General features: G+C 43.3%; 1 protein-coding gene across 1 annotated transcript; it reads right to left on the reverse strand.

Moving 5' to 3' along the window:
* HOGA1 (4-hydroxy-2-oxoglutarate aldolase 1) lies at positions 1–13,757 on the reverse strand. Its single transcript, XM_089507796.1, has 7 exons — positions 13,529–13,757; positions 9,558–9,686; positions 8,594–8,721; positions 7,146–7,280; positions 4,077–4,173; positions 3,506–3,639; positions 1–256 (listed from the first exon to the last, which is right to left on the reverse strand). The coding sequence occupies exons 1-7, from the start codon at positions 13,755–13,757 to the stop codon at positions 107–109; spliced, it is 1,002 nt and encodes a 333-aa protein (XP_089363922.1). The 3' UTR covers positions 1–106.

Here is a 13,757-nt window from a genome sequence, read left to right on the forward strand (position 1 = left end):
ATGACTTGTATTTCAGTAAGTGTAAAAACTTTCCTGCCCAACTAGGCAGGAAAAAGTCTACTGGCTATTTCAGGATTCAAGTTATTGCTTGAAACAGCATTGTCTTTTAGAGCCAGCCATTGGAGCTGAAATCCTGACGCAGTGCTGTCACTTGTGTCTCACTTAAAGGGAGCAAGGGGGCACGGCAGAATCCCCCATGGTAACCAAACCATTCCATGGCCTGCTTGAGGCCTGGGACTCCAAATTTTTGAGTCACCTGTGGGAATAGAAAAAAGTAGGAGTGTGAAAATGACCATTTGAGCAACATTGTAGAATACACAAGTGCTAACCTCCTTTTCCATACAAGCATTCAGTTCCAGGCTTAAAGAATCTGTAAGTAACTGAAATTTTGCATCATCTAGGAGAGTCTTTTCCAGCCTGCCACCTTCCAGATGGAATGTGCTACAACCCTCATCCCTAGTCAGCAACAACATTAGAACAGCTGATTGGGAATGATGGGAGTTGAAGTGCAGCACATCTGGAAGGCAGCAGTTGGGTAAGGATGATCAATCCCTGGAACTACCGGTATCCAGGAAACTAAATAGGAAGGTGTCAAGACAAAGGATTCCTTTTTGATCCTTGTGAAACTCAGGCAAAGAAGTCATGTTGTACATTATACTAAACTTGAATATTTTAAGTCACATTTTCAAGTTCTTGTGTAACTGACTGATCCTTGTGTAGACTACATGAATGTATAAGATCTAGAACTAATAAAGACCCCTACCAGCCCAATAGTGTAAGAAACAGACTGATTTCAGATCAAGCCAATCATCTGTGTAACTTGGCTCTGTTCTGTTTTCACTGGCTGCTGCTCTCATACATCTTGGGATTCTTTCTTATAATAATAATAATAAAATAATTTTTTTATTTCTATCCTGCTTTTTGCCACGCAATCAAAGTGGCATACAAGTAGTTAAAATACATCCATATATACCTAATGGCCCCCTTAAAACGAGATTAAACAATATAAGATTAAAAACTACATATTAAAATCTGAATAATCCACATAATAGTCATCATGGGCAGAGTTTGAAAGATGGGAGTTTTATTCGTGGCCGAGTATTCTATTCCAGGAAGGCCTGCCGGAAGAGATCCGTTTTAATGGCTTTTTAAAAGCTCTCTAGATTGGTAATTTGACGGCTCCCGTTTGGCAGGCCATTCCATAAATTGGGAGCGGCTGCAGAAAATGTCCTCTGGGACGTCGCCGTCAACCTGGTCTTTAAAGGCTGTAGTAAATTCCTTCCAGAGGACCTGAGTGTACGGGGCGGATTGTATGGAAGCAGGAGATCCCTTAGATAGGTTGGGCCCAAGCCATGTAGGGCTTTAAAGGTGATAACCAACACCTTGTACTGTGCCCGGAAAGTAATAGGCAGCCAGTGGAGTGACTTCAATATTGGTGTTATATGGTCACTCCTTGCTGTTCCTGTGATCAATCTGGCTGCCATTTTCTGTACCAATTGGAGTTTCCGGACTAGGCACAAGTGTAGCCCCATGTAGAGCGCATTGCAAAAATCAAGTCTGGAGGTTACCAGCGCATGTACTACAGTTTCGAGGTCACCCTGTTCCAGGAAAGGGCGCAGCTGGCGTATCAGCCAAAGCTGATAGCAGGCACTCTTGACCGTCGCATTCACCTGATTCCTCATCTGAAGCGACGGGTCAAGAAGCACCCTCAGACTGCGAACACAGTCCTTTGAGGAGAGTGTGAGCCTAGGACTGGAGGTTGCAGCCCAACACCTGGTTTGGGGGTCCCTACCGTAAGTACCTCTGTTTTGTCTGTATTCAACTTGAGCTTGTTTTCCCTCATCCAATTCATTACTGCCTGAAGACACTGGTTGAGGGAGAGATGCCATCTGTCGTCGCTGATGACCGGGACATGGAGAAATATATTTGGGTGTCATCAGCACACTGATGACACCCAAATATATTTCTCCATGTCCCGGTCATCAGCGACAACGACAGATGGCATCTCTTGTTGATACTTCATGGGATGTAAACTGGGGCACTGGATACATGACTCAGAAATGTGCTCTAGCACTAACCTACGGTAAAAAGGTAAAAGTAAAGGTAGTCCCTTGACATAAATATCTAATTATAGCTGACTATAGGGGTGGATGCTTATCTCCATTACTAAGCTGAAGACCCAGCATTGTTCAAGGGCTGCTCTGGTAGTCATGTGGCCAGCATGACTGCACCAAACACTATTACCTTCCCATGTAGTGGTACCTATTTATTTGAATTTGCATGTTTTCAAACTGCTAGGTTGGCAGAAGCTGGGACTAGTGACAGGATCTCATCCCATCATACAGTACTTGGGCCTTGCACTGCCAACCTTCCGACCTTAAGATCGTCCGAACTGATGTCTTAACCACTAAGTCACCCAACCTATGGTATCTCCCTGTTAATAGGAATGCAGAGAAGTGCCCACTCAGACAAGCAGTGTCTACTGTGGTCAGCATATTCTTAAGGCAAGTAGCAGAAGGAAGTCAGCACTGGAATTGCATGCCCTGGATACTTTCATGTAAATATTAAATGGCACAGAAATTAACCTACCATTTATTTATTTATTTGCATTTACCAGCTGCAAATCATGCTTTTCCCTAGATTTTGAAAACTGCAATGCAGATAAGCAAAGGAAACATGGTGTATTTTCCCAGTATGGTATTAATGGCTTAGGTACTGATATTTACAGAATGGGAACGGGAAGGGTTCAGAGCTGATTGTTGGGTCAGTGGTGTAAGTGGATAGAGGCCAGACAAACCTGCAGACAATCATTAGACACAATTGCTTGGTCATGCTGCTGACCTGATATGAAGATGTATGTAATCTCTGGTTTCATGGAGGATGGTTTTCTCAAGGGGAGAGAGAGGATAAGACTGGAAAATAAAATATCCCCAAAATATTCAGATACACCTATGGTCCAGACCAGGGGTAGGCAACCTGCGGCCCGCGGGCCAGATGCGGCCCAGCGAGGCCTTGGGACCGGCCCCAGCCTGGTCCTGCTGCCGATTGCAGCCGGGGCCTTTGGCCTCTCGCGCGCAGGGGCAAGGGGGGCAATTGTCTATAGAAGCCTAAGAAACATGCATTTATATTAACATTTTTGAAAAAAAATCATCAAATTTTTTCGCGTGTCCTCCACCTTTTTAAAAAAAGTGTCCACCATTTGAAAATTTTGTCCTACATTTGTCCCAGTTTATTTATTTATTTAATTTTTTAAAAAAATTACTTAATTATTTATTTTTTGGCTTCGGCCGCCCCAGTTGTCTGAGGGACAGCAACCCGGCCCCCAGCTCAAAAAGGTTGTCTACCCCTGGTCCAGACCCTGTACAAGAACATTTTATCTTGGGCTAGTGGATTTCCACAGAAATGTGGTCTCTTTCCTAGTCCGGTCTTTCCTCTCTGTAGCTTGGCAATAAAGCTGGTGTGCTCCCTCCCTATCCTGTACTTTCCCCCATCATGTGGCTCTTACTGCAATGTTTGGTTCAATGAGCCGATGCTGCAGTTCACGGGCCTCATCCCAACTTCCAGCATGACACAGCTGCTCCAGCTGACATACACGAGTGCCAAGTACATTGGCAAGAGCACAAATTCCTCCAGCAGCACCTGGAACAGGAAACAGAGTAAACAGAGAATAGCACCTAGACAGTGAAACAATCATCCATGCATTTCTGCTCCATCACCAGTCCCATAATTCTTTCTCACTTCACTCCTTCCAAATTCGTGGAGTTTGCTTGACATAACAGTTTGGAAAAGTTAAATTTTGGACTACAACTCTCAGAAATGCCCAGCCAGCTTGTCCAGTGCAGAGAAATACTGTAACTTCTAATCTCCAATACCAAATGTGATTCCCTATTGTTAGCATCTCATTCCCTGCTTTCTAGATATTCTACTGAAGGTATATTATAGGGAGCCATACTGGCAAATACTTCTGGTATCTCTTTTCAGACTGTTACAACAACTTCCCCACTCTTCTCTGTGCCCCAAAATATCAAGATACACTCACAGAACTGTCCCCATGTGAAGGTCCTTCCATCACCTACCTACAATATAGCTGGCCAGCAGAAAACCAGCTGATCCTGCCAGTACTTGAAAGTCCTCATTCTGGGTCTTGTGGACAAGGAGTCCCACACGGGTGATCTGCCAAGAGATGAGATGGTGAGTGAGATGGCATCTTCTTTTCTTTCTTTCTTTTATTAACACTTGTCATTCTCATGCACATATAGGGACAACATAATACATAACATACTGTACTTAATAACAATACAGAACACAATACATAATGTAAGACAATACATACTCCTGATTAACTTAGTTAACTAAAATAACCATAAAACACAAATTGACTTCCTGAACTCTAACTTGGCATGGTTTTTAACAGCCTGTCTCAATTATCAACCTATCTCAATTTTCCACTTATAAACAAAAACAAAGTCCCCACACACACACTTTATCTATCTTAAAAAGTAGAATTTCTATGGTTTTAATAATGCTTTATAGTTGCTTTAAGACAACTTTCTCCCTCCCCCCATCCTTTTTGTAAAAAAAATAATCAAGGGCTCACAGTCCCTTTTATGTTTCTCCCAGAAATTCTAGTGAGATAGCATCTTAATGGGCACCAGAAGTGGCCATTGGCAGTGGACACTAGACACTCACTAAGATGAGTACATATACCAAAAGCACTAATGGACACAAGGCTGGTCTCCTGGAAATACTGATCTGGCATTGCCCATCCATGCTTCCTTTTTAATACATAAAGCAGCCTTCTCCAAAGTAAATCCTTCCACACTTTATGTCTCCAGCTCCCATAAATCTTGACAACATGGCCTGGGGTAAGGAACAATTGAAATTGCAACTGATAACATAAGGGATTAAAGTTAGGAAAGTCTTATGTAAAAGAGGGTTTTTTCCAATTATGCAGATTTCCTTGACACTACACCAGACAGGTTGTGATATTTAAATGAAAAACATTCTTTTTTTCTTCTTCTTTTTAACAGCATATAATACCATTATCAGGGAAGAAGAAAGAGTGGGATGGGTGGCTTGCAAATCTAAATGATAATAGTTTACATGATCTGTTCACTTTGTATGTTCTTCAAGGCAACACTTATCTGGGAGTCCCCTCCCCCATGCAGTTTAGCAGCTCAGCTTCTGGGAAAATAGAATAGTATTTTGATGAGCCTGAACAGACAGGCTAAAATAAAGCTGCTTCAGGTCACTTTGGAGACATGCTGTTTAAATGAAACACGCATCTTAAGAGGCCCAAAACTCCACCAAAGCGCATTCCAGCCCTTAGGACTGGAGCATGGCTTTGGCATGGCTTCCAGCCTCTTAGGATGCATGCATCATTTAAATAGGATAGCTCCACAGTGACCCAAATAAGCAGCTTTATTTTGGCCTGTCTGTTTGGGCCCATAATTTTCCAAAAGAGCCCTGAAGACCAACTGGGCACACTAGCTAGAAAATCTGGTTTTAGATGGAAAAGTAATGTTTCCAAACTCTGGCAGAAGCCACAGCCAATTTCTGCTCACATATCTCCAGATGGATTTGTTGGATTAAAGCAAATCCAGCTCCTTTACTGAAACTCCACATTTATATAGCCCTGTTAGAAGAACTGAACCTAGTCTGACACTTGAAAGTGTCAATCTATTAAAGGTTAGAGATTAAGGTACTGCACCACAGATAGTAGAATGGTGCACAGAAAGCTAACTTTTACTTTCCAGGACATTTATATCCTGACAAGGAAAGTAAAGTGGCATACATTGAGATTATTGCATTTTATTGTAACCTGCCATGTAAATTAGACCGAGAAATGGCTCAGGATTACCCAATGAGCTTCAAGGCAACTGGGAATTTGAAGCCAGCTTGAAAATATTACTTTCTTGAATTACAACTTTGAGAATCTTCCAGTTATCACAATGATAACTGATATACCTGGGAATGAGTTATATCTACTGCATGGTCAAGTTTGCCAACTGGAAGCAAGACTATGTTAGGTAGCTCCACTGCCAACACTACACACATCCTGGTTTCATGAATGCTCTGCATTTACAACTGTAGACACTTCTGCATGGACAAAGCCCCTTTTCTACAGATGTCCATGAATCAAAGACAGATGAGTCAAAGACAGATACACACAATGCCAGGGTGGAGCTGCCCAGCTTTGCCCTGTTTCCAACCCATATATTTGACTCAGAGCTTGAAAATATCACTTTTTTTGGATTGTAATTTCCAGAATTTCTCCAGCAGGGGCAATGGCCGAGCTGATTGGAACCTGCTGAGTAACGTTTTCCAGCTCTGGTTTGACTAAATAGGAAATGTAACATCTACACAGACATCCATTGTGAGCTTTATTGCAATATCTCCTTCCCCCCCCCCCTTCTTCTTCTTCTAGTTTGCTTCATGAGCCCTAATCTAGCAGTGTGGGAAACGTACTATCTGCAATGAAAAAGAATTTTCAAGCTGCAGAAAACTGTTATGTTAAAGCAGGGGTAGGCAACCTTTTTGAACCGGGGGCCAGGTTGCTGTCCCTCAGAAAACTGGGGGGCTGAAGCCAAAAAAATAAATAATTAAATAATTTTAACCCCCCCCCCCAAAATTAAATAAATAAATAAACCGGGACAAATGTAGGACAAAATTTTCAAATGGAGGACACTTTTAAAAAAAAAGGGAGGACACGCAAAAAATTTTGCTGATTTTAAAAAAAATGTTAATATAAATGCATGTTTCTGAGGCTTCTATAGACAATTGCTCCCCTTGCCCGCTGCTTGCCCCCCCCTTGCCCGCCTCCTCCTGATAGGCCACAGGCCCCACACCCTCACGCGAGAGGCCAAAGGCTCCAGCGGCAATCGGCGGCAGGACCAGGCTGGGGCCGGTCCCAAGGCCTTGACGGGCCGCATCCGGCCCGCGTGCCACAGGTTGCCTACCCCTGTGTAAAAGCTAATATTTTAACACAAAGGAAATTTTGGCAGGCTTCCAAAACCTCACATGACATGTAGCACTTAGGAAAACATGAACAAGTCCCTCAAATTCAGATTCTCATCAGCATCCCAAGCTTCAATTACACCCTCCTCCCTCTGCAGTATCACCTTTGCTCAGCATCCAGGACTTACATTGCCACCACTGTCCTTGATTCCCACAATGTTGGGGTGCTGTGCTAGGGTGAGCACTGCATCAATGGGCAGTTCCAGGCCTGTGTTGGCTGGGACACTATAGAGTATCACAGGGATTGGAGAGGCATCAGCCACCTGGGGAACCAAAAGCAACAGCACATGTGGGCATGCAAAGAAACAACCTGCACATTTGGAATGATGTTCTCCTGCAACAAGTTACCCTTTAGCAAGCCCTATCAAAGAGGAGGAGTCCCTCTTACACACATACACACAATGAAGGAGCCAGCAAGTTTTATTCTCGACTTATCCACAGCCAGGTCAAGGAAAAATCCATAAATTTAGCCCCAAAACCTGCCCTCGACTTATACTTGAGGTCAACTTATAGTCGAGTATATAGATATGTTTAACTGACATCACGAATTCCTGAGGTTTCTGGAGAGCAAGATTTACCATGGGGAAGGAAGACAAAATAATTTGGGGTGGGGTGTCCTGGGACATTCTGGGGCTACATGTGAACCAGAAGCCACACGTTTCCCACCCCTACTGGGGTAAGACAGTGTTATAGATATGTTGCACTCTGGTTGCATCAATTTCCCCAAAATAGAGGGTACACAAGGACCTGTAGCTCTAACATGGCTGCCACTATGTGTGCCCTCTCGCATTTTGGTATCGTTTCTTCCCATCAGTGCAAGGTGTTCCATAAGGCTTTCCTCCTCCTTACTTTATCCTCACAGCAATCCTATGAGGTAGGTCAAATTACCAAGAGGGACTGACCCAAGGCCACCCAGTGGGTTCCATAGCTCAATGAGAATTTGAATTTCCATCTTGCAAGTTCCAACACAGCTCTCTAATGATTCAAGAATGACCCCCTCTAACTATAGAATTAATAATCAAAAGTTCAATTTTCTTCAGGGGAGAAATGGCTAAGCAGGAGCAGGGCCCTGAAAAAGCAAGTAAATTTTATTCATTTTGATTTAAGAGTCTGGCAGATACACTGGGGGGGGGGGGGGGGGGATATTCCATAGGGTCCTCAACCCTGCAAAGGAATCATGGTATGAATAAACAAAAAGAGAAAAAACATCGTCAGTAATATACATCTAAAATTCCAGGTAATTAAGAGGCCAAATGCATTTTTCTCCACTCCCACATTCCTGTTTCCCCAAATTCAACTTTCTGTTTAATCCCCAGTCTCAGAATAAATGAAGCTATATTTTAAGATAAGCAGGGCTTGGGACCAGTAATACTTGCTGAGTAATTGCAATTGCTTTCACAATCAGAAACCTTTATTAGCTGCACTTCTTTGTTTGAAATCTGAAGATACAGTCAACATCAATGAAACTATAACAGTTTCTCCACCACTATTTCAGGCATCATCCATCCCCACAAACTGCCTCAATCCCAGCATTTTCCCATGTTGAAGAGGAAGTTGTCCCGACCCCATTCTTCACCTGTGTGTAATGATGGATCAAGGCTGCACTGGTCATGCTTCCCCGGAAGTAGAAAGGAGTTACCACAAGGGCAGCATCAGCACCCCTGTCAGCCATTTGCGCCGTCATCTCAATGGTGTTTTGAGTTGCTAAGGGGAAAAGGGTGAGTGGGAAAAAATTACCTGAGATAAAATGACCCCAGAAAGATCAAGGTTTTCTGAGGCCTATGGAAACAAAAGATAGGCCTTAATTCAGAGCCTCTAGGACTGGGGTGAGGGACCCTTTTCAACTGGGGACTGCATCCCAATTTGGAAGAATCTCAGGAGACAGGGCTAAATGTGCTGAGACCCCAAGCTACTTCAAATTTAAGGGACTCTTGGGTCCTGCAATGTCAGAAAGGTAAGATAAGTAAAATAATAAAACAAAGTGGAAGGAGCCATATGTAGTTTCACCTATATTCTGACCAAGCATACAAAGCACGGTTCAATTCTGTGTGTGTCTATTCAGGAGAAAAGCCAGTACAAGTGTTTATGGGCTGCAAAGTACAGTTCAACTCATGTAAGAGCTTCCTCAGGCTTATATGGCCTCTTATCTTGAATCTTTAATCAAGTTCACGTAAACAGTCTTGCAAGCCAGAGGTTCCCCTGCTCTTGCTGTATCAGCTAAAGACAGAAACTGGAATTCAGAAAGGGCCCACAGAAGTATTTGCAGTAGGGTCAATTTCCAAGCATAAAACCTTCCATCAGGATGTACGTGGTAGTCAGAAGCTGATGTATTTCAGAGTTTGGAAAGTTATTATGAGAAGCATGAATGTAATGGCATGTGAAGCCATTAATAACTGAGTAATGAGAGGATGGTGCTCTGGAATCCAGAGTATCATCTTACCTTGGTTCAAATATGGGTGGCTCCAACATATCATTGTATTCTTTAACTGAAAAAGGAGCTTCTGTGAGCTCTTCACCAAGTCATTTTCCATACTACTCACATTCACATCCAGTCCCAGCAAGTAGGAGATTTTCCTTGGGCATTGTTTGACGCACCAGACTCACTACTTCCAGACGTTCCTGTTGTGTCAAGTAGGGAGCTTCTCCATTGGAACCCTGCACCACAAAACCTGACAAAAAATAGTTACTTTTTGGGTGCACATTTTGGTTTCCACCATTGCACAGAACCAGTAGATGTTATGGGTTAATTTCAGTTATTTACATGTTACTTTTAAAGTCATCAAAGTGATTTACTTGCTCAAACAGCCAAGGATAAAATCAAAGAAAAATATTAGCATAATTTAAAGGTAAAACTGATTCAGGCAAATGCAATAGATGAAAACAGCTGGAGAAACCAATTAAGTAGCAGCCAGTGGAACTAGCAGCCCAGCAGGAGCCTATGTTGACCAATCAGTCTCGATGAATAAAATGTCTTAAACCGGCATCTAAACAATGATTAAAGCAGCTCTTAAATCTGTTTCAGGAGAGTATTCCATCTACCATCAGTAGAAAGGCCCTCTTCTCCCCAGCTGCTATGCACAATACTTTGGAAGTGTGAAGGGCCTATGGAGCTGATCTTTAAAATATCATGAATACCACATAGAGAGAAGCAGTCTCTTATGTATTCTGATTCCAGGCTCGTTATGGCTTTAAAGCAGGGACTGGGAATGCATGGCCCTACAGATGTTGCTGAATTACAACTCCCATAGCCAATAGTGAGAGTGAGGGCTGGTGTGACTTCCAATCTAACAACATCTGGATAATAATAGGTTCTCTACTCTTGCTTTCAAGTACAATATCTATATGGTATATTGTGACTGGAAAAATGTTTTCTACTCTTGCTTTAAAGTACAATATATATGTGTTGTATTGTGACTGGAAATAAGTAGTATTCAGACGAGTTTGAAAAACAAACAATGGCCTGTTACAGACAGCCAAAATAAAGCTGCTTCGAGTCACAGTGGAGGTATGGTATTTCAATGATGCATGCATCCTAAAAGTCCAGAAGCCACACCAAAGCCATGCTCCAGTCTGGAGCGTGGCTTTGGTGTGACTTCTGGACTCTTAGGATGCATGCATCATTGAAATACCATACCTCCACTGTGACTCGAAGCAGCTTTATTTTGGCTGTCTGTAACAGGCCAAAGAATCATTCTCACAATAGCACAGACCAGTCTAGCTGCCATACACTGAACCTTTGCAAGTTTTTAAGTAGTCTTCAAGGACGGTTCCACATATAACACATTAAAGTGGCCTAATATATTACAAGAGTATGGATGACTGTGGCCAGGCTGATCTCACAGTGGATACAGCCACCGAAGTGGCCAAAGAGGAAATCCTACTCCACATTAATATCTCTATAATATATTGTATCTAGTTCAGATATGGAAGCATTATATCCTTGCCGGCTAGAATACAACAGAATACCTGGGGATGTGGGGGATGAGGAAAAGGATGTGTCTTGGGTCGAGTTGCCATATTTTTTCCTACAGCTGCACTCCTATGCCTTTAGCAGCTGCAAGGCAAGTAGAATTCAAAAGACAAGCCAGACTACAAAAACTGTGGCAGGGAACTGTAACTTGTTGAATTTCTTCTTTACATGCATGTATACATTTACTAACAATGTATGAACCTTGCCAAGAAAATGCAGGACTCTTTAGAGATAGTTGTGTGGTGGTGAAACTGAGAACGTTCAGAAATAATACATGAGCATGTACAATTGATGGAGTATGGCAGCCAGCTATAGGTAAAGCAGAGTATGTATCAATACGAGATCGTCTATTGGTTAAGACAGGACAAGACCTGCTTTTACATAGTCGGGCAGCAACCTGGAGAGCAGATGATATCATAAAAAGGCAGGGAATTGTTTGTTCTTAATTTATTATTATCATATTTTAACTGCCAAGGAGTGTGAGGTTTAAGAGTTTCTTACTCAGGGCCAAAACAACTTGGTTAGTTCAGGAAAACAATCTGTTGCTCATCCACAGGCAGTAAAATGTCTTGGGCTAGCCTTGGTAGGTGAATATTATTGGGAGGGGAAGGAAAAAATGCCATGTAATGCTACTTTCTCCTCTACTTCTATCTCAGGCAGGTTTTTAAAGTCCAGGCAAGCAGCCATGTGTATCCTTGAAGAGGGAGTAATAGTTACCAATTCAGCTGAACACCCCCTTCCTACATTCCTGAAACAGGTCAGCAACTGCAAGGGCCAACCAAGGGAAGCAGCTTCCTTTTGCTTACTCCTGATTTGTTATAAGTCACTTAAGTTATAGCCCCTCCATGCCATCTTAACTAAGAAGAGAAACAGCAAAATGCAGGCCTGTGACTAACATCTTCAATTTTTTTCTCCTGTTTGGTTTGTAACACTGTGCCTAATGAAGAAACCAGTGAAGCTTTGAAAGCTTGCAACATGTATGTTGTGCACTTTGGTTGGCCAACAAAGGTATCACTGTCTGGTGGATTTTTGATTGGACAAGTTATAGGTATCAGAGAAAGAAAGAAAAGTTAGCTCTGAAAAATGTTTAGCCACGACTTGTGTGTGTGCCTTCTCTTTCCAGCTGCCTAGTGATAATGTGCCTACTGCCAAAGATTTAATTTAATAGCTGAAGAGTTGTCTATTGTTCCTGCGCTTTTAATAGTTTTATGGCAAAAATTAAAAAGGCAAGTTCTGTACTAGCCAACAGCTCTTAAAGACAAAGAGCGAAACTGGAAACTGTCTTAAGACCACTCTTGTTCATATAGACTCACAGTGGCTATCTAGGGTTTTAGGGAGTTTTTCCAGGCTCCCTGAAACATGAGATCCAACACAAAGTCAGAACTATTGTTGTGGTGGGGAAGAACATAGGAGGTCGACTAAAATGGTGAAGGGTCTGGAAACCATGCCCTAAGAGGAGAAACCTACGGAGCTGCGTGTGTTTAGCCTGGAGAAGACAAGGTTAAGAGGTGATATGATAGCCCTGTTTAAGTACTTAGAGTCCTATTGAGGATGGATCCAGAGCAATGGATGCAAACTACAGGAAAAGAGATGCCACCTCAACATTAAAAGGAACTTCCTGACAGTAAATGCTGTTTGACAGGAGAATATGCTGCCTTGGATTGTGGTGGATTCTCCTTCTTTGGAGGCCTTGAAACAGAGGCTGGATGGTCATCTGTTGGGGATGCTTTGGTTGTGAGTTCCTGCATGGAGAGCCCTTGGGGTCTCTCCCAACTCAATGATTCTACGATAAAGACAACAGAGGATTACACAAAAGATTTACACCAATGGCCTATGGTCCATCAAAGAGGACCTGAAGTTGCAACTGCAGCTCCCACTTCCACTCCCTAGAAGATTACAGATCTCTACTAGAGGTGGCCAAAGAGGAAAAAATAGTAGAAAGGAGATGTTGCATTCAGTTGATTATTGATAAGCTAAAATATAATTGAATCACACTTACATCTGAAGAGGAAATTTTAACTATTTTCTTTATATTAGCTTGCCATTGGAGTTAAAAGCTGGACTGAGCACTGCGCCAGAATGAAGCTGTATTTATTCACAGACACAAACCCTTTCTCCTTGTCTTGAGTTTAGGGCCGAAGGGAATCGCTGCAGGGATGTGTGAAACCCCCATTTCTCACCCTGCCCATGCAAAGCCTTTCTCCTGCTCTCTCTCTGTCTGTCTGTCTTCCCCTTCTGCTGCCCTGTCCTGAAACCTTCCCTTTGGCTTGGCTGGCGGAGTCCCACATGGGTCCTAGCCAAAGAGTTCCGGCATTCAGTTTGGAGACTGGGGAAAAGGAAAAGAACAATCGGTGTCATTTCAGTGGAGAAGATCTGGATGCAAGAACAGACAAAGAAAAGGAGCCAGCCGCTTCCAAGATGCCATTACTACCAGATTTCTACCTGAAGTGCCCCCAGAGGAGGAGGAGGAGGAGGAGGAGGAGGAGGAGGAGGCCTCCTTTCCTCCCTCCTTTCCTTCTTATCTTCCTCCCTCTCTCCTACCTCTGAAGGGGATCCTCTCATAGAGGCGGAGGTTCTCCTCCAGGCGCCCGTAGTCGAGCCCTCCTTGGGGGGTGAAGGGGGTGGCCAGCGGCGGGTAGATGCCCCTCAGCTCCAGCCTCCGGGGTCTCTGGGGGGCAGAGCCAGGAGCCCCAGAGGCCAGACTCCTCCCCCAGAGCAAGGCCGGGCCTCTGGGGCAAAGCGGGGCCAGCACCCTGAATGCCCCGGCCAT

The sequence above is a fragment of the Sceloporus occidentalis genome, unplaced genomic scaffold, assembly GCF_023333645.1.
Source record: "Sceloporus occidentalis isolate IW3139 unplaced genomic scaffold, rSceOcc1.0.p SCAF_2, whole genome shotgun sequence".
Classification (NCBI taxonomy): Eukaryota; Metazoa; Chordata; class Lepidosauria; order Squamata; family Phrynosomatidae; genus Sceloporus; species Sceloporus occidentalis.

Bases quoted from the DNA above. Each gene is read 5' to 3' on its own strand.
- HOGA1 (XM_089507796.1), bottom strand. From the start codon at position 13,757: ATGGCCGGGGCATTCAGGGTGCTGGCCCCGCTTTGCCCCAGAGGCCCG. The intron at 3,640-4,076 runs GTAGGTGATGGA...TTCCTGTTCCAG, and splicing joins GCTGGCCAGCTATATTGTAG to GTGCTGCTGGAGGAATTTGT. The intron at 257-3,505 runs GTAAGAGCCACA...CTATTCCCACAG, and splicing joins TCATTGAACCAAACATTGCA to GTGACTCAAAAATTTGGAGT.